At 48.5% G+C, this 26,142-nt stretch overlaps 1 protein-coding gene across 1 annotated transcript in view; it reads right to left on the bottom strand.

The window, feature by feature from the left end:
- Nucleotides 1–4,751: 4,751 nt before the first annotated feature.
- LOC132571744 (zinc finger protein 345-like) overlaps nucleotides 4,752–26,142 on the bottom strand; it is a 25,078-nt gene continuing 3,687 nt past the window's right edge. Inside the window, exons 2-7 of the mRNA XM_060238538.1 lie at nucleotides 21,687–22,133; nucleotides 20,281–20,398; nucleotides 16,912–16,976; nucleotides 11,796–11,922; nucleotides 8,933–9,028; nucleotides 4,752–6,475 (exon numbers count right to left, since the gene is read on the bottom strand). Of these exons, the coding sequence (XP_060094521.1) occupies nucleotides 4,827–6,475; nucleotides 8,933–9,028; nucleotides 11,796–11,922; nucleotides 16,912–16,976; nucleotides 20,281–20,398; nucleotides 21,687–22,133 (2,502 nt within the window). The 3' untranslated portion in view covers nucleotides 4,752–4,826. The remainder of the gene's footprint in view (nucleotides 6,476–8,932; nucleotides 9,029–11,795; nucleotides 11,923–16,911; nucleotides 16,977–20,280; nucleotides 20,399–21,686; nucleotides 22,134–26,142) is intronic.

The following is a 26,142-nucleotide window of genomic DNA, read 5'->3' as shown; positions in this document are numbered from 1 at the left end:
GCTTCTCTTATGTTCTCATAGGAAGAAAGCTCCTCCCTCATATAGGGCCTAACCCCTCACTGAAATGATCTAGCCCTGCAAAATGTGATTGTGGGATTATTCTCTGCGTTTCTGGTTTTACCATAGGGTTTCCGGCGATTCCTAAGAGGTGTGATGTCACTTCTAGGTTTTCCTGGAAGTGACATCATGCACTTTTGACAACTTCTCCCACAAGTCCCCACCGCACTCGGACATCTGTTGATTTCCAGACCAGGCCCGGCAACCCTGCTAGGAATAAACCTCTCCCCAGGGTTGGAAAGGAGGAGCAACAGAAGGATAACGAGGAAAAGAGCTGTGATTCTGGCATCAACAATCTTTCCTCGTCTAAAGTGACGTCAAGTGTGCTGTTCCACCTCAATCATTTCGAGAGCCAGTTGGGTGTAGTGCAGGGGTAGCCAACGGTAGAGCTCCAGATGTTTTTTGCCTATAACTCCCATCAGCCCCAGCCAGCATGGCCAATGGCTGGGGCTGATGGGAGTTGTAGGCAAAAAAACATCTGGAGCGCTACCGTTGCCACCCCTGGTGTAGTGGTTAAGTGCGCGGACTCTTATCTGGGAGAACCAGGTTTGATTCCCCCACTCCTCTGCTTGCAGCTGTCAGAATGGCCTTGGGTCAGCCGTAGCTCTTGTAGTAGCTGTCCTTGAAAAAGCAGCTGCTGCAAAAGCTCTCTCAGCCCCTCCTACTTCACAGGGTGTCTGTTGTGGGTGGGGAAGGTAGAGGAGATTGTGACCACTCTGAGATTCAGAGTATAGGGTGGGATATAAATCCAATATCATCTTCTTTCCCTTTAGCACTCCCGGAGACTTGATAAGACCCTGATAAGAGCTTCCCCCTTTACCTCCCAAGTATCTCAACTTTGAAGGGTTTTTTCTTGGGATGGTCCAAGGATCTCTCTGCAAGGCACAGCAAAGAACTGGGTTCCACCAGAAGCGGCTAACGCAGCAACAAAAAATTCCCAGCTCTTCAGATTCGGCCAGTAAGTGCACAGGGTACTCGGTTATAACCCAGCATGCTCTGCAGCAGTAACCAAATCCCTTTTGACCTTTAGATTTATCTACACCAGGGGTGGCCAGCATGGCCGATGGCTGGGGCTGATGGAAGTTGTAGGCAAAAAAACATCTGGAGAGCTACCGTTGGCCACCCCTGACCTACACTATGGAAAATGTGGTCAAAATAAGTCAAATAGAGGGGGGAAAGAATCTGAAAGAGTGTGAAATGAGCTATATTGCTCCCACCTGAACGGGGGAGGGAATTGTGAATAGGAATGTACACTACCATGTATTATGAAAAAACAGTAATGTTTTAAATTAGTTAGAGAACTGGTAAAGATGATGATGATGATGATGATGATGATGATGATGATGATGATGATGATGATGATGATGATATTGGATTTATATCCCGCTCTCCACTCCAAATCTCAGAGCAGCTCACAATCTCCTGTATCTTCCTCCACCACAACAGGCACCTTGCGAGGTGGGTGGGGCTGAGAGAGCTCTCCCAAAAGCTGCCCTTTCAAGGACAACCTCTGCCAGAGCTTTGGCTGACCCAAGGCCATTAAGAACATAAGAGAAGCCATGTTGGATCAGGCCAATGGCCCATCCAGTCCAACACTCTGTGTCACACAGTGGCAAAAAAATTTATATATACACACACACTGTAGCTAATAGCCACTGATGGACCTGTGCTCCATATTTTTATCTAAACCCCTCTTGAAGGTGGCTATACTTGTGGCCACCACCACCTCCTGTGGCAGTGAATTCCACATGTTAATCACCCTTTGGGTGAAGAAGTACCTTTTATCTGTTTTAACCTGTCTGCTCAGCAATTTCATCGAATGCCCACGAGTTCTTGTATTGTGAGAAAGGGAGAAAATGCAAGTGGAGGAGTGGGGGAATCAAACCCAGTTCTCCCAGATAAGAGTCCGCACGCTTAACCACTACACCAAAGCTACACAAACAGCATGCTTAGTCTCTTCCAAGGAAGCCGATGCCCCTACATGCCTGTACTAGCTTTCAAAAAGTACATCCTTCTTCCAAATCTATGCAGAACACGAAAGGTATCCCACTGCAAGAGAAAATACAATGGGACAGTCCAAAAGGAAAGCAAATATTTTGTTTCTACAAGTGTCAATACCAATTCTCAGCAACAGCAACTTCAGCTGGCTGGATATTAACTTGGGGAGGCGGAGTTCAAGAATTTAGCCCAGTATACTCTCTTTAACAGGAGCAACCAGGATATCACAGAATATTAGTGTTGCTTCTCTACTTTCGTTTTTGAACATAAGGGAACAACGCCTCATGTTCGGAGCATTTTCAGAGTACCCATAGGCTATTTTAAGACCAACAAAGTTTTATTCAAGGTTTGAACTTTCGGGTGCATGCACACCGAGAGCCAGTTTGGTATAGTGCTTAAGTGTGCGGATTCTTATCTGGGAGAACCGGGTTTGATTCCCCACTCCTCCACTTGCACCTGCTGGAATGGCCTTGGGTCAGCCATAGCTCTGGCAGAGGTTGTCCTTGAAAGGGCAGCTGCTGTGAGAGCCCTCTCCAGCCCCACCCACCTCACAGGGTGTCTGTTGTGGGGGAGGAAGGGAAAGGAGATTGTAGGCCACTATGAGCCTCTGTCCTTGAAAGGGCAGCTGCTGTGAGAGCCCTCTCCAGCCCCACCCACCACACAGGGTGTCTGTTGTGGGGGAGGAAGGGAAAGGAGATTGTAGGCCGCTCTGAGCCTCTGTCCTTGAATGGGCAGCTGCTGTGAGAGCCCTCTCCAGCCCCACCCACCTCACAGGGTGTCTGTTGTGGGGGAGGAAGGGAAAGGAGATTGTAGGCCGCTCTGAGCCTCTGTCCTTGAATGGGCAGCTGCTGTGAGAGCCCTCTCCAGCCCCACCCACCTCACAGGGTGTCTGTTGTGGGGGAGGAAGGGAAAGGAGATTGTAGGCCACTATGAGCCTCTGTCCTTGAATGGGCATCTGCTGTGAGAGCCCTCTCCAGCCCCACCCACCTCACAGGGTGTCTGTTGTGGGGGAGGAAGGGAAAGGAGATGGTAGGCCACTCTGAGCCTCTGTCCTTGTCTTGGCGAAGTAATTTAACGAGACAGATGCCTTTTCCAAGCCAGCTGGCAGAGCAGTGGGGGCTACGAGAGCCACACAATATGTGTGAAAGCGCCACATGTGGCTCCTGAGCTGCAGTTTGGCCACCCCTGATCTAATCTAAACTGGGAACTGCTTGTGGGTCTCAACACGGAGCATTTTGTTGTGACTTGTATACAATCCAGTAGACAACACAGTCACAGTTAAATTACACATTTGAGCTGGATGGCACACATATTCCTCATAATTGTTACTAAAACTAAGACATCTAGACTAATCTCAGTCAGTAGAAACCATGGGATCCCACAGAACTCTGCCACCTCGTGGTCAGGTTTCAGTTTTCCAGAGAGAGGGAAGAATAACTACGCATATTGGTGCCTGACAGGGATGGTGTCCCATCGAAAACGCCAGAGAGATTCTAACCCCAGTGGAATTTGCATTTTGTCTCCTTGCTGATCACGATCTTTAAGAAGTGTGCCAACATGGACATTCTTTCCACACCCCTGTTCATTTCTTTTTGGCATTTGGTACGATGCCCTTTTGCCAAAAGGAGACTTAAAGGATAACCTGCATCAATCTGAAAGCATCAAATGTTTTAAAAGGGCAAAAGCCAATGAAAAAGCCATAGCATTTATGCAAATTGTATACAGAAATTGAACCGTGGTGGCCAGGGATTTGTGAGTTTCCTGCATTGTGCAGGGGGTGTTGGACTAGATGACCCCGGAGGTCCCTTCCAACTCTATGATTCTATGAAAGTGGGCCCTCCTTCCTTGGTTTTTCAACAGAGGCTAGACGGCCATCTGACAGCAATGAAGATCCTGTGAACTGAGGGGGAGGGGGTTGTGAGTTTCCTGCATTGTGCAGGGGGTTGGACTAGATGACCCCGGAGGTCCCTTCCAACTCTATGATTCTATGAAAGTGGGCCCTCCTTCCTTGGTTTTTCAACAGAGGCTAGACGGCCATCTGACAGCAATGAAGATCCTGTGAACTGAGGGGGAGGGGGTTGTGAGTTTCCTGCATTGTGCAGGGAGCTGGACTAGATGACCCTGGAGGTCCCTTCCAACTCTAGGATTCTATGAAATTGGGCTCTTCTTCCTTGGAGGTTCTTACAGAAGCTAGATGGAGGTTTTTAAACAAAGGCTGACAGCAATGAGGATCCTATGAATTTAGGGGGAGGTGTTTGTGAGTTTCCTGCATTGTGCAGGGGGTTGGACTAGATGGCCCTGGAGGTCCCTTCCAACTCTATGATTCTGTGATTTAATGTAGTTTTGCCCCTATGTTCATGCTTTGAGGCAAGTAAGGCTTGAGTTCCGACAGAAATTATTTCCATACACTTAAGACTTCAGAACATTTTGTCCCAGTGTGCAGCCTTCAGCGGTGCATAAGTTTTCCTGTGTACCGCAGGCTCCTTCCATCTGAACGCCTTCTTTGATGGGAAAAAAAATTGACTGCTTCTTCTGGGAACTCTTCCCATGTCACAAGCATTTCTACTGGTTCCGTTTCTGCAAATTCTCTTATGAGATCAAGGCTTGTAGTCTGGCAGAAGCGCTTTCCACCCTCTGAGCTCCAACAGGATTTCTCCACAGTCAGCATTCTGACTGAAGTCTTCCCACATTTTTTGGGCATTTAAATGGTCACTTCCCTTGCATGGATTCTCTATGTAGCACAAAGGAAACGCTTTCTGCAATCTTGAGCATTAGCACAGTTTCTCTTTTGCATGCACTTTTTGATGGGAAGCACACCTTGATCTCTCAATGAAGCCCTTTCCACACACCAAACAAGTGTATGGCTTCAGTCCTGTGTGCAGTTTTTTATGCCTAGCAAGGTGTGAGCACTGGCTGAAGCTTTTTTCACACACTGAGCATTTATATGGTTTTTCTGCAGTGTGGACTCTTTGGTGGGAAGTGAAGCTTGAGCCAAGCCTGAAGCTTTTCCCGCACTCAGAGCACTGATATGGTTTCTCTCCAGTATGGATTCTTTGGTGACCAATAAGACTTCCCTTCTGGCTGAAGCTCCTTCCGCATTCTGAGCATTTGTATGGTTTCTCCCCCGTGTGCAGCCTTTGATGGTTAACAAGATTTCCTTTGTGATTGAAGCTCTTTCCGCAGTCTGAGCATACGTAGGGTTTCTCCCTTGTGTGGATTCTCTGATGGCAAGTCAGGCTTGTATTCTGAGTGAAGCATTTCCCACACTCTAAGCACTCATACGGCTTCTCTCCCGTGTGTACTCTTTGATGGGAAGCGAGGTTTGAGTACTCACGGAAGTGCCTCCCACACTCTGAGCACTGATACGGTTTCTCCCCGGTGTGAATTCTTTCATGGCAAGCGAGGCCCGAGTTATGACTGAAGCTCTTCCCACATATGGAGCATTCATACGGCTTCTCCCCGGTGTGGGTTCTTTGATGCACGGTAAGGTGTGAGCTGCGGCTGAAGCTTTTCCCACACTCTGAGCATTTATACGGTTTCAGCCCTACATGCAGTTTTCGGTGTCTGGAAAGGTAGCTGCTCTGAGCAAAGCTCTTCCCGCAGTCTGAGCATTTGTAGGGTTTCTCCCCAGTGTGGATCCTCTGATGGGAAGCGCAGCTAGAGCTCCGGCTGAAGCACTTTCCACACACCGAGCACGGATAGGGCTTGAGTCCTATATGCAACTTGTGGTGTCGCGTAAGATGGGAGCTCCTCCAGAAGCCTTCCCCGCATTCTGAGCATATATATGGCTTCAGCCCCACGTGCAGTTTTTCATGCCTCAAAAGGTGCGATTTCCGACCGAAACTCTTCCCACATCCTAAGCACTTGTATGGCTTCAGACCAATGTGCAACTTCCGGTGTCTCAAAAGGTGGGAACTTTGACTGAAGCACCTTCCGCACTCGGAGCACTGATACGGTTTTGCCCCGGTGTGGGTTCTCTGGTGGTTACTGAGGCTTAAGCTGTGAGTGAAGCCCTTTCCGCATTCAAAGCATTTATACGGTTTCGTCCCTTTGTGAGGAGAAATGAGGTGCATTCGCTGCCCTCTCTGCTGATTAATGGACGGGCTCGTCTTCCTGAAGCTCCTTCTGTATTTGGAACATCTCTGTAGCTTCTCCTCAGAGGACATCAGATGACATGAAGGAAGTCTAGGGTGCTGACTGAAGCTTTCTCTATGGTCTAACCATATCTTCTCATCATAATAGATGTTTTGATAGGTGCTCAGATGATCGATGGCAGGCAAGAGATTTTCACACTGAGGGAGTTCTTCATTTAAAATTTCTGGGAAGTTGACTCTTTCAGGAGCAATGGAGTCTTTCCTCCATGCTGGGCTTATTTCAATTTCTCTTCTCTGCTCTCCCCTCCTATTCTTGATATCCTGCCCTGTAGAAAGGAAAATAGAAACCTTGTGAGGGAGGAAATGATGCAGGGAATTAACGAGTTATCTCCAGAGAAGAAGGAGGAGGAGGAGGAAGAAGGAGGAGGAGGAAGGAGGAGGAGAAGGAAGAAGGAAGAGGAGGATTTATACCCCAGGATCCATTCCTTTTTGGTGAAATACATGGCCACGTCTTCAAGGGACACTGGGCCCTGGAAGAAGAAGAGGAGGAGGAAGGGGAAGAAGAGAAGAGGAAGGAGGAAGAGGAGGATTTATACCCCGTCCTTCTCTCTGAATGAGTCTCAGAGAGGTTTAAAATCTCTTCTATCTCCTCCCCCCCAACAGACACCCTGTGAAGTGGGTGGGGCTGAGAGGGCTCTCAGCAGCTGTCCTTTCAAGGACAACTTCTGCAAGAGCTATGGCTGACCCAAGACCATTCCAGCAGCTGCAAGTGGGGGAATCAAACCTGGTTCTCCCAGATGAGAGTCCGCACACTTAACCACTACACCAAACTGGCTTTCCAGAAAAACAGGGGAAAAAAATCTTAATGAGGGAGCGGAAATCCAACCATGACTTCCACATGAAGCTGCCTTATACTGAATTAGACCACGGATCCATCAAAGTCAGTATTGTCTACTCAGACCAGCAGCAGCTCTCACCAAAGTCTCAAGTCAAAGTCTTTCACATGACCTACGATCTAATCTTTAAGCGATGATGCCAGGGATTAAACCTGGTACTTTGGAAATGTCATAACCTTCGCTGAGTGGCATTAATTAGCAGTGTTGTGCTGTCTGTAGTAAGTCTAGGAAGAGCCAAGAAGGAAATAGTGTGAACTGTAACCTCACTATTGGTTGGTTTGGACCTTGTGTGTAAGCAGGGGTGGAATTCTAGCAAGAGCTCATTTGCATATTAGGCCACACACCCCAATGTAGCCAATCCTCCAAGAGCTTACAAAAAAGAGCCTTGTAAACTCTTGGAGGATTGGCTACATCAGGGGTGTGTGGCCTAATATGCAATTTATTTAAGGATATTTATTCATATAGTATTATGTCCAAGTAAGGCCTCATATTTTGCAGAAAACCTTACATTTGGGACACCAACAATCCAGTTCCCTATTATGACTTTCCGTGGCCTAACAGAGCCACCCAATCTCTCTTCCACTGACAAATCTCTCAGGCGGATGACATTTAGATGGAATCAGGGGTTGTTTCGTAGAAAAAGAGGTGCTGGAGCTCATTAGCACAACTCATGTGCATATGCCACACACACCCTGACATCAATGGAAGATGTACTCAATTCTATCAGCATCTACCTGAAAATACTTCTGGAATTATAACCATCCTAATAAAACCTTACTCCCATCATACTTTTTAGATTTCTTTCTCCTATGTGGCCACAGCAGTATGAGGAAGATTTCCATCTGTCTCCTTGATAGGTTTTGGTTATTTTCCCTTTTTCTGTGGGGGAAAATATTAGAAGGTTTGTCAAATCTTAGCGTTCAGCAAAATTCTCACTGGGGGGTTGAACAATGGAGCCCAGAAGCAAGTATTTTTTTGGGATGGGTGGGGGGGGGGTAAGAAAGAAAGAGCACAATAAAATTTAGAGGTTCCAGAGCTCTGCCCCTGTGAGTTTCTGCCCATAAGAACATAAGCCATGTTGGATTAGACCAATGGCCCATCCAGCCCAACACTCTGTGTCACACAGTGGCCAAAAAAACAGGTGCCATCAGGAGGCCCACCAGTGGGGCCAGGACACCAGAAGCCCTCCCACTGTTGTCCCCACCAAGCACCAAGAATACAAAGCATCACTGCCCCAGGCAGAGAGTTCCATCAATATGCTGTGGCTAACAGCCACTGATGGACCTCTGCTCCTTATGTTTATCCAATCCTCTCTTGAAGCTGTGTATGCTGGCAGCCGCCGCCACCTCGTGTGGCAGTGAATTCCACGTGTTAATCACCCTTTGGGTGAAGAAGTACTTCCTTTTATCCGTTCTAACCCGACTACTCAGCAATTTCACTGAGTGTCCATGAGTTCTTGTATTGTGAGAAAGGGAGAAAAGTTCTTCTTTCTCTACCTTCTCCATCCCATGCATAATCCGGTAAACCTCTATCATGTCACCCCGCAGTTGATGTTTCTCCAAGCTAAAGAGCCCCAAGCGTTTAAACCTTTCTTCATAGGGAAAATATTCCAGCCCTTTAATCATTCTAGTTGCCCTTTTCTACCCAAAATGAGGCCTGGATGGAATCAGTGTCTACCAGAAGAACTCCCAGTCTGACATGCCAGATTTCTATGGTAACATTTGTACCTCACTCTTCCGCCATTGTAGAGCTCAAGCAATTGTGACAGAAGGGAACGGATCATCCAGGCACTGGACACACCCAAACCTGCTTAGCCTCCAGCAAAGGTGCTGCATCGTGTGGTAACCAACCAGGTGTAGGTTCCCATCTCAACCACTAAACAGTTACCTGATGCTCTCTCTCCTTCTTCAAGTCCCTGGACAAATGGATCTTCCCCCTCTTCCAGCCACGATGCGAGGTCAGATTTGAGAATCAGAAGTTCAACTTTAAGAAAATAAGAACAAAGGAAAAGCCAGTGATTCATCAAGTTCTGCATTCTGTTTCACACAATGGCCAACAAGTTGCCTTAGAGGCCCCCCCCCCCACCACCAAAAAAAACGACCAATAAGTTACAGTTTGAGAGCCAGTTTGGTGTACTGGTGAAGTGTGCGGACTCTTATCTGGGAGAACTGGGTTTGATTCCCCACTCCTCCACTTGAACCTGCTGGAATGGTCTTGGGTCAGCCATAGCTTTCACAGGAGTTGTCCTTGAAAGGGCAGCCACTGTGAAAGCTCTCTCAGGTAGAGCAAATTGTGACCACTCTGAGACTCTGAGATTCAGAGTATAGGGTGGGATATAAATCCAATATCTTCTTCTTCATTTGGAGGGTCAGCGACAGGGCATAGGGGCTGAGGCCTTCATAAGAACAGCCCTGATGGGTCAGACCAATCTAGTCCAGCATCATGTCTCAAACAATGGCCAATTCCTCTGGAGGTCCAACAACAGGGATCTGAGGCCAAGGACTCTCCCTAATGTGGTCTCCTGGCTCTGGGATTCAGAGGATTAGTGCCTCTGGATGTGGAGGTTCTCCTCGGTTACTGTGGCTAGTAGCCATTGATAGATTTGTCCCTCATGAATCTATTTAATTCCTTTTGGAAGCTGTTCATTCCTATGGCCATCGCTACAACCTCTGGCAGCAGATTCTACATTTTAATCCCTTTCTGTGTAAAGCAGTATTTCCTTTTGTTTGTCCGGAACTTTTGTGCCCATTAGTTTCACAGAATGCCCTCAAGTTTTAGCATTTTGAAAGAGGGAGAAAAAATTCTCTTTGTCAACTTTCTTCACCCCATACATAATTTTATAAACATCTATTGTGTCCCCCCCCCACTAGTCATCTCTTTTATAAACTGAAAAGTCCCAGACTCTACAGACTTCTGTAACAGGGAAGGTGCTCCAACCCCTTCATCATCTTGGATGCCCTGCTCTGTACTTTTTCTAGCTCTGAAATGTCCTTTTTGAGATACGGTGACCAGAACTGTACACAGTATTCTGAATGAGACAACATCATACTTTTATACGAGGGCACTACACCAGTGGTTAAGTGTGTGGACTCTTATCTGGGAGAACCGGGTTTGATTCCCCACTCCTCCACTTGCAGCTGCTGGAATGGCCTTGGGTCAGCCATAGCTCTGGCAGAACTGTCCTTGAAAGGGCAGCTGCTGTGAGAGCCCTCTCAGCCCCACCCACCCTACAGGGTGTCTGTTGTGGGGGAGGAAGAGAAAGGAGATTGTAGGCCGCTCTGAAACTCTGTCCTTGAAAGGACAGCTGCTGTGAGAGCCCTCTCCAGCCACACACACCTCACAGGGTGTCTGTTGTGGGGAAGGAAGGTAAAGGAGATTGTGAGCTGCTCTGAGACTCTTCAGAGTGGAGGGCAGGATATAAATCCAATATCTTCTTCTTCTTCTTCTACTTGCTATTTTATTCTCAGTCCCTTTCTTAATAATCTCTAACACAGAGTTCGTCTTTTTCACTCCTGCAGCACACTGGGTTGACACTTTCATGGAGTTGTTAACTATGACCCCAAGGTGTTTTCCCCTCCAGTCTCAGCAAGTTTATCCCCTGTCAGCCTACAAATTGGGAATTTTTTTTTTGTCCCATCGTGTTTCTGTGATCTGACAAGATCAGACTAGCCTGGGCCATCCAAATCATATCTATAATCCGTCCCTAGATAATTGTGGCAGTACCACAGGAGGTGGTGGCAACCACAAGCACTGACAGCTTCAAGAGGGGATTGAATAAAAAAAAATTGGAGTAGAGGTCCATCAGTGGCTATTAGCCACAGCATATTGATGGAACTCTTTCAGGGGAAGTGATGCTATGTATTCCTGGTGCTTGGGAGGGAAAACAGCGGGAGTGCTTCTAGTGTCCTGGCTCCACTGATGGACCTCCAGATGGCGCTTGGTTTTTTGGCCACTGTGTGACACAGAGTGTTGGACTGGATGGACCATTGGCCTGATCCTACATGGTTTCTCTTGTGTTCTTATGTGACACAGAGTGTTGGACTGGATGGGCCACTGGCCTGATCCAACATGGTTTCTCTTATGTTCTTATGTGACACAGGGTGTTGGACTGGATGGGCCATTGGCCTGATCCAACATGGCTTCTCTTATGTTCTTATGTGACACAGAGTGTTGGGCTGGATGGGCCATTGGCCTGATCCAACATGGCTTCTCTTATGTTCTTCTGTGACACAGGGTGTTGGACTGGATGGACCATTGGCCTGATCCAACGTGGCTTCTCTTATGTTCTTCTGTGACACAAAGTGTTGGACTGGATGGGCCATTGGCCTGATCCAACATGGCTTCTCTTATGTTCTTCTGTGACACAGAGTGTTGGACTGGATAGGCCATTGACCTGATCCAACAGGGCTTCTCTTATGTTCTGAATACTGCCCCCTTTTATCCTGAGAGAGAAAAAGGGATCTGCAAATAGACAGCCTGCCAACCCAGAAGAGAGGCATTGAAACACAGGAAGAATGAAGGTGGTGTGTATCCATGCACAGCCATAACTGCAAACAAATTTATAGCAGTTGTGACTTTGATATTTGGGATACAGCATTTCATAGGATCTGGAGTTGCAGCCAAAAGATTTTAAGGACAGGATAAACAGGCCAGCCTCAGATCTCCTGAATTGTTTCACAGCAGACAGACAAGCTCTGAAGCCATTCCTGCCCCCAGCACCTGCCCTCCAAAAGAGAAGAGAGAACCATACCAAGAGAGGCCAGATTCCGGCAGTTCTCCATCATGACTTCTGTATGCAAAGCCCTTTGACCCGGATCCAACAGAGCCCACTCCTCCTGGGTGAAGCAGACAGACACCTCCTCTAATGTCACCAGGCCCTGAAAGAGAAAAACGGAACATCCTAAGGAGAGCCAATTTGGTGTCATGGTGAAGTGCTTGGACTCTTATCTGGGAGAACCGGGTTTGATTCCCCACTCCTCCACTTGCAGCTGCTGGAATGCTTTGGGTCAGCCATAGTTCTTGTAGAAGTTGTCCTTGAAAGGGCAGCTGCTGTGAAAGCCGTCTTAGCCCCACCCACCTCACAGGGAGTCAGTTGTGGGGGGAGAAGATACAGGAGACTGTAAGCTGCTCTGAGTCTCTGATTCAGAGAGAAAGGTGGGGTATAAATCTGCAGTCTTCTTCTTCTTTTACAATCCAGAAAGATCTTCAAAGCTACCTTCCCCTCACCCACCACTCCCCCTCTCAGAGGGGACCGGATCTACATTTTTTTTGGGGGGGAGGGGGTCAAAATAAAAAAATGGTGCCCCCTTATGGGCCCATTCTACCTTATGGCCCATTGAATAGAATTGACTCCATATCCAATTTGGTGCCCCCGCTCCAGCGGCGTCCGGGGCAGCCACCCCCCCTCTGCCCCCCCCCCCCCCGATCAGGCCCTGAGGGAGGTAAAAACCCTCTAGGTTCCCTGGCCAATCTGGCCTGGAGGAAAATTCGTTCCTCTTCCCAGAGTGACGATCAGCATTACTTTGGGCAAGTAAGAAACAATCAGGAGGACCAGAACCAATGGGTTGAAATTAAATCAGAAGAGTTTCCGGCTCGACTTCCTGACAGAGAGGTTCGTTCCTCAGAGGAACAGGCCGTCAAGATCCCTTGCCATTGTTTTCATGTTTTCAGTATGCCTAAGAAATGTATGCTTAGTTTTGTCTACTGGAAACCAAAAGTTATATGCTTCTTGAGAAAGCCTGGTACTCAAGGTCATTGCTATCTCTTGATGTTTCACAGAATGCTTTGTAGTGTGAGAATGCTTGACGTTATAACGAGTCGCTTTTGAATTTATCCCGTGCCTGAACCAAAAATGGTGCACACGTAACAGCCGCTATGATAGTATATATCTAACCTACCTGAACCTGTATACCAGTTTCGAACCTAGGACTTGTCCAGTGTCACCTATCCTGCCTTACAATAAATGCTAATCCTGAACTATGGAGAGCTGCCATTATTGAAGATAAACCCAGACCTGACACAGGCTTCCCCGGGAGGTGGTGGGCTCTCCTTCCATGGAGTTTTTAAACAGAGGCTGACAGATAGCAATGCTGATCCTGTGAATTTTGGGGGAGGTATTTGTGAATTTCCTGCACTGTACAGGGGGTTGGACTAGATGACCCTGGAGATCCTTACCAACTCTATTTTTCTATGATTCTAAGCACTGGTTCAGCCTTTCCTGCCCTTCCTCTCAGAATCTGATTAAATTCATAGCATCAGTATTGCTGTCCTCAGAGATGGAATTCTAGCAGGAGCTCCTTTGCATATTGGGCCACACACCCCTGATGTAGCCAATCCTCCAAGAGCTTACAAAAACGAACCTTGGAGGATTGGCTACATCAGGGGTGTGTGGAGCTCCTGCAAAGGAGCTCCTGCTAGAATCCCACCCCTGGCTGACATCTAGCCTGTGCTTAAAAACTTCCAAAGGAGGAGAGCCTACCATCTATGAAGAAGCCTGTTCCACTGAGAAACCACTCAAACCGTCAAGAAGTTCTTCCTAATATTTAGCTGGAAACTCTCTTAATTTCAGTCCACTGGTTCTGCTCCGACTTTCTGGGGCAACAGAAAACAACTACACTCCATCTTCTATATGGCAGCCCTTCAGATACTTGAAGATGTCTATCTTAACACCTCTCAACCGACTCCTCTCCTGGCTAAACATACTCAGCTCCTTCAGCCCTTCCTCACAGGCCTTGGTCTCCAGACCCCTCATTATCTTTGCCGCTCTCCTCTGGACATGTTACAGTTTATCAGGGCTTTTTTTGTAGCAGGAGCTCCTTTGCATATTAGGCCGCACCCCCTTGATGTAGCCAATCCTCCAAGAGCTTACAGGGCTCTTAGTACGGGGCCTACTGTAAATTCCAGGAGGATTGGCTACATCAGGGGTGTGTGGCCTAATATGCAAAAGAGCTCCTGCTAGAATTCCACCCCTGATTAGGCCACACCCCCTGATGTAGCCAATCCTCCTGGAATTTACAGTAGGCCCCGTATTAAGAGCCCTGTAAGCTCTTGGAGGATTGGCTACATCAAGGGGGTGTGGCCTAATATGCAAAGGAGTTCCTGCTAAAAAAAAAAGTCCTGAAGCTTATCAACATCCTTTTAAAACTTTGGCACTAAAAACTGAAACACAGTACTCCAAGTGAGGTCTAACCAGACTGCAGTAAAGCGACAGAACCACCTCACATGTTCTGCATACTACATTTCTGCTGAGGCAGCCCAGAATCGCGCTTGCCTGCTTAGTTGCTGCATCGCAAAGCTAATTCATGTTCTTGCCAGTACATAAAGAGAAGCCGTGATGGACCAGGCCAGAGGCCCATCCAGCCCAACGCTCTGGGTCACACAGTGGCTAAAGCCCAGGTGCCATTAGGAGGTCCACCAGTGGAGCCAGAACTCAGAAGCCCTCCCATTGTTGTCCCCCAAGCACTAAGAAGGCAGAGCATCACTGCCCCAGACATAGTATTCCACAGGGCTTTTTTTTGTAGCAGGAACTCCTTTGCCTATTAGGCCACATCCCCCTAATGTAGCCAATCCTCCTGGAGCTTACAGTGAGCCCTGTAAGAAGAGCCCTGTAAGCTCTTGGAGGATTGGCTACATCAGGGGTGCGTGGCCTAATAGGCTAAGGAGTTCATGCTACAAAAAAAAAAGCCCTAATATTCCATCTATTCCCATTGGCTAATAGCCACTGATGGACCTCTGCTCCATATGCTTGTCCAATCTCCTATTAAAGCTGTCTATGCTTGTAGCCCCCACCACTTCCTGCAGCAATGAATTCCATATGTCAGGGGTGGCCAACGGTAGCTCTCCAGATGTTTTTTTTGCCTACAACTCCCCTCAGTCCCAGCCAGCATGGCCAATGGCTGGAGTTGATGGGAATTGTAGGCAAAAAACATCTGGAGAGCTACCATTGGCCACCCCTGCCATATGTTAATGACTCTTCGGGTGAAGTCTTTCCTTTTATCTGTTCTAAGCCTACTGCTCATTAATTTCATTGCAAGCCCACAAGTTCTTGTATTGTAAGAAAAACAGAAAACTTCTCCATCCCTAGGCTTTCTTTGTAGCAGGAACTCCTTTGCATATTAGGCCACACTAGGGTTGTCAAGTCCAATTCAAGAAATACCTGGGGACTTTGGGGGTGCAGCCAGGAGACACTGGGGGCAGAGCCAGGAACAAGGGTGTGACAAGCATAATTGAACTCCAAGGAAGTGCTGGCCATCACATTTAAAGGGAAAGCACACCTTTTTAAATGCTTTCCTTCCATAGGAAACAATGAAGGATAGGGGCACCTTCTTTTGGGGCTCATAGAATTGGATCCCCTGGTCCAATTGTTTTAAAACTTGGGGGGGGGGGGTACTTTGGGGAGAGGCACTAGATACTATACTGAAAATTTGGTGCCTCTACCTCAAACAACAGCTCCCCCAGAGCCCCCGAAACCTCCAAATCAATTTCCCATTATACCCTATGAGAATTGATCTCCACATAGGGAATAATGAAGTGCTCAGCAGACGTTTCCCTCCCCCCACCCCCACCCCGTTTCTGGCGACTCTGAAGCGAGGGATTGGCATCTCTACTCACGAGTTGCTGCCAACTTCTTCAAAGTAACACAGACACACCATCCCAAGAGGAAGCCTTTCAATTGGAGACTGAAGCCTCCAGAGGGGGAAAGGCAAATGGTCCTCTGGGGGACGGGGCTTCCCCCCACCGGCCAGCTGACTGGGGGTGGGAAGGAGCCTGGGAAAGCGGAAGAACCCCCACTGGGACCTGGGGATTGGCAAGCCTATGGCCGCTAAAGGTATAGTACGACCTCGAGATCGTTTTCACATGTGCTGCTACCAAGACAATTCTCTCCCACCTTGTAATTATGCATTTGCTTTTTTCTACCTCAGTGCAGAACTTTGCATCTATCTCTGTCGAAATGCATTTTGTTTGGTTTTAGTCCAGTCTTCCAGCCTATCAAGATCATTCGGTCTCTCTGAATTCTGTCTTCTGCTGTATTCACTACCTCTCCCAATTTATGAGAACTGTCTGGAATTCCTCATACAGGACCAAAGCCACATCAGGGGGTTCTCACAGTGTTCCCAGCAGGGCTTTTTGTTGTAGCTGGAACTCCTCTACATATTAGGCCACACACCCCTGATGTAGCCAATCCTCCAAGAGGCCCTGTACTAAAAGCCCTGTAAGCTCTTGGAGGATTGGCTACATCAGGGGTGTGTGGCCTAATATGCAAAAGAGCTCTGCTAGAATTCCACCCCTGATTAGTCCACACCCCCTGATGTAGCCCATCCTTATGGAACTTACAGTAGGCCTTGTACTAAGATCCCTGTAAGCTCTTGGGGGATTGGCTACACCAGGGGTGTGTGGCCTAATATGCAAAAGAGCTCCTGCTAGAATTCCACTCCTGATTAAGCCACACCCACTGATGTAGCCCATCCTTCTGGAGCTTACAGTAGGCCTTGTACTAAGAGCCCTGTAAGCTCTTGGAGGATTGGCTACATCAGGGGTGTGTGGCCTAATATGCAAAAGAGCTCCTGCTAAAATTCCACCCCTGATTAGGCCACACCCCCTGATGTAGCCCATCCTTCTGGAGCTTACAGTAGGCCTTGTACTAAGAGCCCTGTAAGGTCTTGGAGGATTGGCTACATCAGGGGTGTGTGGCCTAATATGCAAAGGCGCTCCTACTAAAAAAAAAAAGCCCTGATTCACAGCAACCAAGTCTGATGAAAGTCAGGACCAAGAAAGAGACTTTTTTTTTTCAGGTCCAGCAACATCTGCAAGGGACAGAGTCATCCAGGCTGTGACCCCACCCATTTTAACTGTAATTTCTCTCCTACCTTATTCCGCTGCTCGGTAATCATCTCCTGAGGCCCAGGACAAATTGCGTGGATCCTTCGGTCCTCTGAGGAAAACATGAGAGATGAAAAGTTTGTTTGTCCTCTTAGCTGCCTGGCGCTATTTAAATTCTTCTTTGCTTTCTATTTTTTTTTTTAAATCCTGTCATTCACATCAGTTTACACAACAGGTTAACAGCTTGAAGGTGATACCAATCAAAACCCAGAAGAGATGTAAAAGTAATAGCTAAAGTAATGCAGTCGCTGTTGCTCTATACTGAAACCTCTTGGTTAATACGCTTGTACTGAAGACCAGAATCTAATTTTTTGCTCTTATTTTCTTTTGGGGTTTTTTTTTGGTAGATTAAAGATACACGGATTTGGTTTTGTATGATGATAGACATAATAGATAAGACTTTGGAATTTGCCATTAAATGTTTTGTAAAACAGTAGGATTTTACAATAATATCAAAAGGTCATAAAACGTTTATAGAATTTAAAGGTAATATCTATGTACTAATTTTGAATACTTGCAGGTATAATGAACTATACCTTTTCTTTTGTTTGTTTTTTAATGTAGTAATAACTGTAATCTACTCTTTTACATTCTGTACCCTATCCCTGATCCTTTCCCCACTTCCCCAATTTTCCCTGTAAAACTTAATAAAACTTGTAAAAGCAAAAAGTAATCGCTAAACAAAAAGACAGGTAGAACAGGAAAGCCTATGATAATTTCCTGAATAAGGCAAGAGACAAAAGGGACTCTGTAGCTTTGGGGCAATTACAAAAAAGGCCCTTCTCCCAGGATAGACCATTCTGGCGTCCATCTAAGATGCAACCCAAAGAAAGCTTTGTGGGGTATACCTTTAAACAAGGGAAGAATCCTAAACTGCCTGGGATGTCCATACACCAGAAATGCCTTTCTTCCAGGTGTACCTCCTTGTTCTTTAGGGATCTCTGTTGTACCCCTCATTTTGAAACTCATCCTAAGGAGATGAATTGCTGGAAAAGCTGAAGGTGTGGACTTGATCCAACTCACAACACGTTGGAAAGTGCAGTTCTCCTTCCTAAAGCAGACGTCACTGGAGTGTTTTACTAATGTTTGCTAATGTAGCAAGTTTGCTAATGAGGCTTTCATCTCCCTAAAGCCAAACTCAATGTGAATAAAATAATTTATCACAGACCTAGGATTTGTCTTTGCTACAAGGCAGCCTCCTATGTTTACAGAGTCAGATTTTAAATTTGTGTCAATCATATAAGATCATAAGAAGAGCCCTGCTGGATCCATCTAGTCCAGCATCTTGTCTCACACAGTGGCCAAGCAGTTCCTCTAGAGGGCCAAGAACAGGGCAGAGAGGCTGAGGCCGTCATAAGAACATCAGAAGAGCCCTGCTGGATCAGACAAGTGTTCCATATAGACCAGCATCCTGTCTCACACAGTGGCCAATCAGTTCCTCTGGAGGGCCAACAACATGGCACAGAGGCCAAGGCCTTCATAAGAACATCAGAAGAGTCCTGCTGGATCACACCAATAGTCCATCTAGTCCAACATCCCTGTCTCACCCAGTGGCCTACCAGTTCCTCTGGAAGGCCAACAACAGGCCAGAGAGATCAAGGCCTTCCCCTGATATTGTCTCCTGGCTCTGGAATTCAAAGGATTAGTGCCTCTGTAGAGTCTCCCTCTAGTCCCCACTGATAGACCTGTCCTCTATTAATCTACCTAATCCCCCCTTTTAAAACCATCTATGCCTTTGGCTGTCACTGCATCCTCTGGCAACGAAAGCATTCCAAGTGAAGAAACCCAGAAGTGTTATTAACAGATTTTAAACGTTTTAGGAAAAATTATATTAAGAATTCTATTCTATTCTGGACAAAGCCTCCAGGGGTTCTATAAGTTATTTATGGCGTAATCCTAAGCAGTTGAATGGACATGAGAAGAGAAGAGAAGAGAAGAGAAGAGAAGAGAAGAGAAGAGAAGAGAAGAGAGAGAGAAGAGAGGAGAGGAGAGGAGAGGAGAGGAGAGGAGAGGAGAGGAGAGGAGAGGAGAGGAGAGGAGAGGAGAGGAGAGGAGAGGAGAGGAGAAGGAGAAGAGAAGAGAAGAGAAGAGAAGAGAAGAGAAGAGAAGAGAAGAGAAGAGAAGAGAAGAGAAGAGAAGAGAAGAGAAGAGAAGAGAAGAGAAGAGAGAGAGAGAGAGGAGAGGAGAGGAGAGGAGAGGAGAGGAGAGGAGAGGAGAGGAGAGGAGAGGAGAGGAGAGGATTTCTACCCTGCCCTTCGCTACCCAAAGGAGTCTCAGAGCGGCTTACAATCTCTTTTCCTTTCCCGTCCCCACAACAGACACCCTGTGAGACAGGTGGGGCTGAAAGAGCTCTCCCAGAACTGCTTTTGAGCAGAACAGCCCTGAGAGAACTTGTGGCTGACTCAAGGTCACATCAGCAGGTGCATGTGGAGAAATGGGGAAGCAAACCCGGTTCTCCCAGATAAGAGCCTGCGCATTTAACCACTCACTAACTGGCTCTTTCACACGAAACTGGCTCTCTCCATCTAGTCCAGAGATGTCAAACAAGTGGCCTGGGGGCTGAATACGGCCCCCAGAGGGCTCCTACAAGGCTCCCGAGCAATTGGCTGTCATCTGCTTCCTTCTCTCTTGCTTCCTTCTGCATCACAGCTGGCTTTGCCAGCCAGGCCTTCCTCAATAGCACAGGAGCTACAGAGCAAAGCCTCTATTTTCTCCATCGGCTGAGCCTCCTCCCTTGGGGAGGAAGGGGGGCCAGGAGAGCTTGCTTTGCCAGGCATAGCAGAGCTACTGAGCCGAGCCTCTCTTCCTTCTATTGGCTGAGGCTCCTCCCTTTCCTGGTCCCCTGAGGAAGGAAGGAAAGAGCCAGACCTTCCTTTGCGCAGTTCCCTGGGTCCCACGGGAGAAATACAGAGAAAACACTCTTAAACCACGAGTGCTAATATTTTAAGGGTGTTTTAATTTTTTTTTAAAAAAAATCTTTGTGTTTGTCTGTGTCCTTTATAAAGTTTATATCTCTGCTACGTAATCATAAATAGGTACACACATGGCCTGGCCCAACAAGGTCTCATTTATGTCAGATCAGGCCCTCATAACAAATGAGTCCATCCAGGGTGTTGCCTGTTTAGGACAACAGATCAGCTAACCGATAAGGGAGGACTTCCTCTTGGAAACTGTACTATACAGGAGGGTGACCAATGGTAGCGCTCCAGATGTTTTTTTTTTGCCTACAACTCCCATCAGCCCCAGCCATTGGCCACGCTGGCTGGGGCTGATGGAAGTTGTAGGCAAAAAACATCTGGAGAGCTATCGTTGCCCACCCCAGAGTGCCGAAGCATGCCCCACTGATCCTTACTTACCCATTAAGGCAGCATCTTGGTCTCCTGCCCATGCAATCCCTCTGATCAGCACCCTCTGAACAGTGTCTGTCAGAACCTCCTCTGTCCCTGCAGCACCTCCTGTGAAGAACCCTGGCACCTTGAAGAGCAGAGAGCCCCCCACACACAGACAGTGGGGAGGAGAAAGTAAGAAAAAGAAAGAATTTGGGCCTCTTCCCCCCAACTCTGCCGCTCCACAGCCACCTACAGTCAGAGAAACGGGAGTCGGCATCCTGCCTACCCAAGTTGGATTAAAAATAATGCTGCTAAATAGCAATTCAAGATGATGATATTGTATTTAATATCCCGCCCTATACTCTGAGTCTCAGAGCGGTCACAATCTCCTCTACCTTCTCCCTCCCACACACACACAACAGACACCCTGTGAGGTGGTGGGGCTGAGAGCTCTCCAGAAGCTGCCCTTTCAAGGACAGAGGCTCAGAGCGGCCTACAATCTCCTTTCCCTTCCTCCCCCACAACAGACACCCCTGGCTCTCCCAGCAGCTGCCCTTTCAAGGACAACCTCTGCCAGAGCTATGACTGGCCCAAGGCCATTCCAGCAGCTGCAAGTGGAGGAGTGGGGAATCAAACCCGGCTCTCCAGATAAGAGTCCGCGCACTTAACCACTACACCAAACTGGCTCTCTGCACAACCCGCAGTGGAGAAACTGGGCAACAATTTTTATTTAAAAATGCACTAGATCAGTATGTTAGCTACAAATCATGTAATCAAGCCAGATGGCAAAACTGGCAAAAACAAACAAACCACAATAAGAACAAAACAGAAGTCATGTTGGATCAGGCCAGGGGCCCCTCCAGTCCAACATTCTGTGTCACACAGAGGTCAAAACCAAGGCACCATCAGGAGGCCCACCAGTGGGGCCAGAAGCCCTCCCACTGCTGCCCTCCAAGCACCAAGAATACAAGAACATAAGAGCAGCCATGTTAAATCAGGCCAATGGCTCCTCCAGTCCAACATTCTATGTCACACAAGAGGTCAAAACCAAGGTGCCATCAGGAGGCACACCAGTGGGGCCAGAAACCCTCCCACTGTTGCCCTCCAAGCACCAAGAATACAGAGCATAAGAACATAACAGCAGCCATGCTGGATCAGGCCAACGGCCCATCCAGTCTGTGTCACACAGTGGCCAAAACCCAGGTGCCATCAGGAGATCCACCAGAAGTGACAGAACTGCAGATGCCCTTCCATCTTTGTCCCCCTGCCCCTCACCAAGCACCAAGAATACAGGGCACCGCATGTGGCTTCTGAGCCACAGTTTGGCCACAACTGAGTGGGATAATGCCTACAGTTCGCATCACTGAACTGTTCCTCTGATCTACAGCATGCACTTTCAACCCCTTTCTACTACCTGGATGAAATGTTCTCACCTGCTCTTCCTGCTTCAAGTACCCTCCCTGGCTGAGGAGGAAGCCTTCTGCCAGGGCCACTGCCTGGGAACTGGTCTCCGGCCCACATTCCCTCACCCAGCTCTCCATCTCTGGGGGCAGGATGGCCAGGAACTGCTCTAGGATCACCAGGTCCAAGATCTGCTTCTTGGTGTGTCTTTCCGGCTTCAGCCATCGCTGGCAAAGACTGTGGTCATAAACCTTTGAGATACACTGAGGCTCCTGGCAATGGAACTGTACAGAGCGCTGATACTGTACGCCAGAAGCTACAGCATCCTCACACTGGACGCTCTGCAGGTTCCTTTCCCAGTCTTCCTCCTCCTTCCCAGCTTGGATAACACAAGTTTCCCTCAGTTCCTTCGGGATGGCTGAATCTGGTTTTTTCCATTTGGAGCCGAGCTCAGCGGTTGAAGTCTGTTTCCAACAAACCTGGGGGGGGGGGGGGGGGAGGGGGGGTGGGTGTCTCTTTTTCTTCCAGCTTGTTTTTCCCTTATGGCAATGACATCCCCAACCGGCAGGTTTCTATGTCCTGTCAAGCAAACATGAGGGACAAAATATCACATTCTTACATTAAAGCTGTGAGCTATTCACATTAAAGTTGTGAGCTACTGCATGAATTAGTTTGCTCTGGGGCCATTTTTCTGAGCGAAGACAAAAACGTGTGAGCCGGAGGTTAAAAAACTGTGAGCGATCTCACACTAACTCAGCTCAGAGGGAACACTGATAACAAGTTCTAGTGAGTTAGTGTGAGCTCGCTCACAGGTTTTTTAGCCTCCGGCTCACATGTTTTTTTGTCTCAGCTGAGGAAAAAATGGCGCCAGAGCGAACGGATTTATGAAGCAGCTCACAACTTTAACGCCAGCAGCTCACAAGTAGAATTTTTGTTCACAAGACTCCACAGCTTAGAGGGACCAAACGGATTTCCAAGCTAAGGAGATTAGTCCCCCTGGAGAAAATGGATGCTTCGGAGGGCGGAGTCTATACTTTCCAGGCTCAACCCCCAAATCTCCAGCAGTTCCCCATTCTGGAGTTGGCAACGCTAAACCCCCAGCCCCCACCTGTGGAAAGGGGGGGATCTGGCAACCCTTCTTCCTCCCCCAGTTTGAGAGCCAGTTTGGTGTAGTGGTTAAGTGTGCAGACTCTTATCTGGGAGAACCGGGTTTGATTCCCCCACTCCTCCACTTGCACCTGCTAGCATGGCCTTGGGTCAGCCATAGCTCTGGCAGAGGTTGTCCTTGAAAGGGCAGCTGCTGTGAGAGCCCTCTCCAGCCCCACCCACCTCACAGGGTGTCTGTTGTGGGGGAGGAAGGAAAAGGAGATTGTAGGCCGCTCTGAGCCTCTGTCCTTGAAAGGGCAGCTGCTGTGAGAGCCCTCTCCAGCCCCACCCACCTCACAGGGTGCCTGTTGTGGGGGAGGAAGGTAAAGGAGATTGTGAGCCACTCTGAGGCTCTTCGGAGTGGAGGGCGGGATATAAATCCAATATCTTCTTCCTCCACCCCCATACACCCACCCGCTTCAGTCTATTAGAAAGGGGTCCTTCCCACCTAGGGTTGCCAAGACCAATTCAAGAAATATCTGGGACTTCAGGGGTGGAGCCAGGAGCAAGGTTGTGACAGGCATCATTGAACTCCAAAGGGAGTTCTGGCCATCACACTTAAAGGGACCGCACACCTTTTAAATGCCTTCCCTCCACTGAAATAATGAAGGATAGGGACAACTACTTCTTTGGAGCTCATAGAATTGGATCCCCTAGTCCAATCCTTTTGAAACTTGGGGGGGTGTTTTGAGGAGAGGCATCGGATGCTATGCTGCAAATTTAGTGCCTCTACCTCAAAAAAACAGCCGCCCTCCCCCAGAGCCCCAGATACCTGCAGATCAATTCTCCCTAAGGGAAATCAGTCTTCCATAGGGAATAATTCTCCCAGCAGACATTTCCCTCCCCTCCCCCAGCTTTCCGATAACCCTGAAGTGGGGGGCGGGCCTCCCAAACCGGGGGATCCCCCTGCCCCCAACTGGGGATTGGCAACCCTATTCCCACCCCATCCTTGCATCCTTAACCCCGCCCCCTCCCATCCAAAAAAAGCACGGTGGGCTCACCAGATTGTGGGGAGGGGAGCCGCTGGCGCCCCCACAAGAGGAAAAGGCCGGTTACCTTTTGCGGCTGCAAATCTCCTTGGCTTCTCTGCCGCTTCGGGAAATCAGGCGAGGCCCCCTTTGTTCGGGGCTCCCAATGGATGAATGGAGTCGGCGCGTGCCAATGAATGACGGGAAAGAATGAATGAATGAACGAACGAATGAATGAACGGAGGTCCTCTCCCCCCCCCCTCCCCCCAATGCAAACCCTAAGGGGCGGGATTGCATCGCCCACGTCCCTTTCTCCCCCGCCCCCGCAGCGCTTCGTGCAGAGATCTCCGGCTGCATTGCAAGATCGGGCCCCGATGGTGCCTGGCTAGAGAGGCATCTCTCCCCCGACCCCCGGAACCGTCTGAAAACCAGAGGGCAAGGAAGCTGGTTCCTAGAAAGGCATCGCGGGAGGGTGGGGAGGGGGCTGTTTCCTGCCCCCCCTCCCTTTCCGTGGGAAAATGACGTGGGGTTTTCCCACGCTGAGTTTCCCCGCAGGGTTGGGTGGGGCGCACCTGGGTGGGTTGCGGATGGGTGGGAGGGGAAGGAAAGGGTTGGGGGGGGGGCTTTTGGACTAGGACACCTCCCCCCCCCCCCTTGGCAGAGGAATAAAACTGAACCGATGTTATTGCTGCAATTGCCGTGTTTCTACCAAGAAAAATTATTATTAAAAAAAAAAAAAATAAAACTGGGCCAGTGTTTTTTAGGATTTTAAGAACATAAGAAGCTTTGTTGGAGCAGGCCAAAGGCCCATACAGTCCAACACTCTGTGTCACATAGTGGCCAGGTGCTATCAGGAAGTCCATCAGTGGGGCCAGGACACTAGAAGCCGTCCCACTGTGACCCCCCCCCCCCCCCAGCACCAAGAATACAGAGCATCACTGCCCCAGACAGAGAGTTCCATCCAGTTCCATCGAACTCATTTGTTAAAAACCTCCTTCTTCCTCGGAAGTTTTTAAACAGAGGCTAGATGACCATCTGACAGCAATGAAAGTCCTGTGAATTTAGGGGGAGGGGTTTGTGAGTTTCCTGCATTGTGCAGGGGGTTGGACTAGATGACCCTGGAGGTCCCTTCCAACTCTATGATTCTATGAGGGCCCTTGTTGGGCCAGGCCATGTCAAGTTGTGCTGAGCCATGTTGGGCCAGGCCATGTGTGTACCTATTTAAGATTATGTAGCAGAGATATAAACTTTATAAAGGACACAGACAAACACAATAAAATATATATTTTTAAAGAACTTAAAACATGCTTAAAACATTAGCACTTGTTGGTAAAGGTGCTTTCTTTGTATGTTTTCCATGGGATCCAGGGAACTGGGCAAAGGAAGCTCTGGCTCTTTCCTTCCTTCCCCAGGGGACTGGGAGGAGGGGGAGGAACCTCAGCCAATAGAAGGAAGAGAGGCTTGGCTCAGTAGCTCTGCTGAGTGATTGAGAGAAACTGGGAAAACCAGCTTTGCCTCCCCCACTTCCTCCCCAAGGGAGGAGCCTCAGCCAATGGAGAAAAATAGAGGTTTTGCTCTGTAGCACCTGTGCAATTGAGAAAGTCTTGCAAAGCAAGCTGTGATGCAGAAGGAAGCAAGAGAGAAGGAGAAGGATGCAGATGACAGGCAGTTGCTCAGGGCCTGATAGGAGCTCTCTGGGGGCCTAATCTGTCCCCCGGGCCACATCTTTGACACCCCTGCCCTAGGTAGTCAAAATCTGAGGGACCCCCTTGAAAATTATTTCAGAGTTAGAGCACCTGCCCCCCACTGTTGCCTGCATGCCCCTTCATAAAACCCCTTTGACAAAACTCTGGGGGAGAGGCAGAAGAGGTGGTGGCAACGCCACCAGCAGCAGCCACACCAGGCAAGTCAGTTGCTGGCTGTATGTGCAGGCTGGGAGGGCTGCAAGCAGAAGGGAAACCAGAGGGGAAAGCTGGCCATGGGGCCCCTACCTTCCTACACACACACGCACACACAACAGACACCCTGTGAGGTGGGTGGGGCTGAGAGGGCTCTCAGAAACTCCCCTTTCAAGGGCAACCTCTGCGAGAGCTATGGCTGACCCAAGGCCATTCCAGCAAGTGCAAGTGGAGGAGTGGGGAATCAAACCCAGTCCTCCCAGATAAGAGTCCGCACACTTAACCACTACACCAGACTGGCCTTCTGTCTTTCCCAGCATCAGGGTCTTCTCCGGGGAGTGCCCCCTTCTCATTTGGTGGCCAAAGTATTTGAGCTTCAGCATCTGACCTTCCAGGGAACAGTCTGGGTTGATTTCCCTTAGGACTGACTGATTTGATCTTCTTGCAGTCCAAGGGACTCTCTAGAGTCTTCTCCA

This window comes from Heteronotia binoei, chromosome 5 (assembly GCF_032191835.1).
Source record: "Heteronotia binoei isolate CCM8104 ecotype False Entrance Well chromosome 5, APGP_CSIRO_Hbin_v1, whole genome shotgun sequence".
In the NCBI taxonomy this organism is placed as follows: Eukaryota; Metazoa; Chordata; class Lepidosauria; order Squamata; family Gekkonidae; genus Heteronotia; species Heteronotia binoei.
This window is presented reverse-complemented; position numbering and strand designations above follow the sequence as displayed.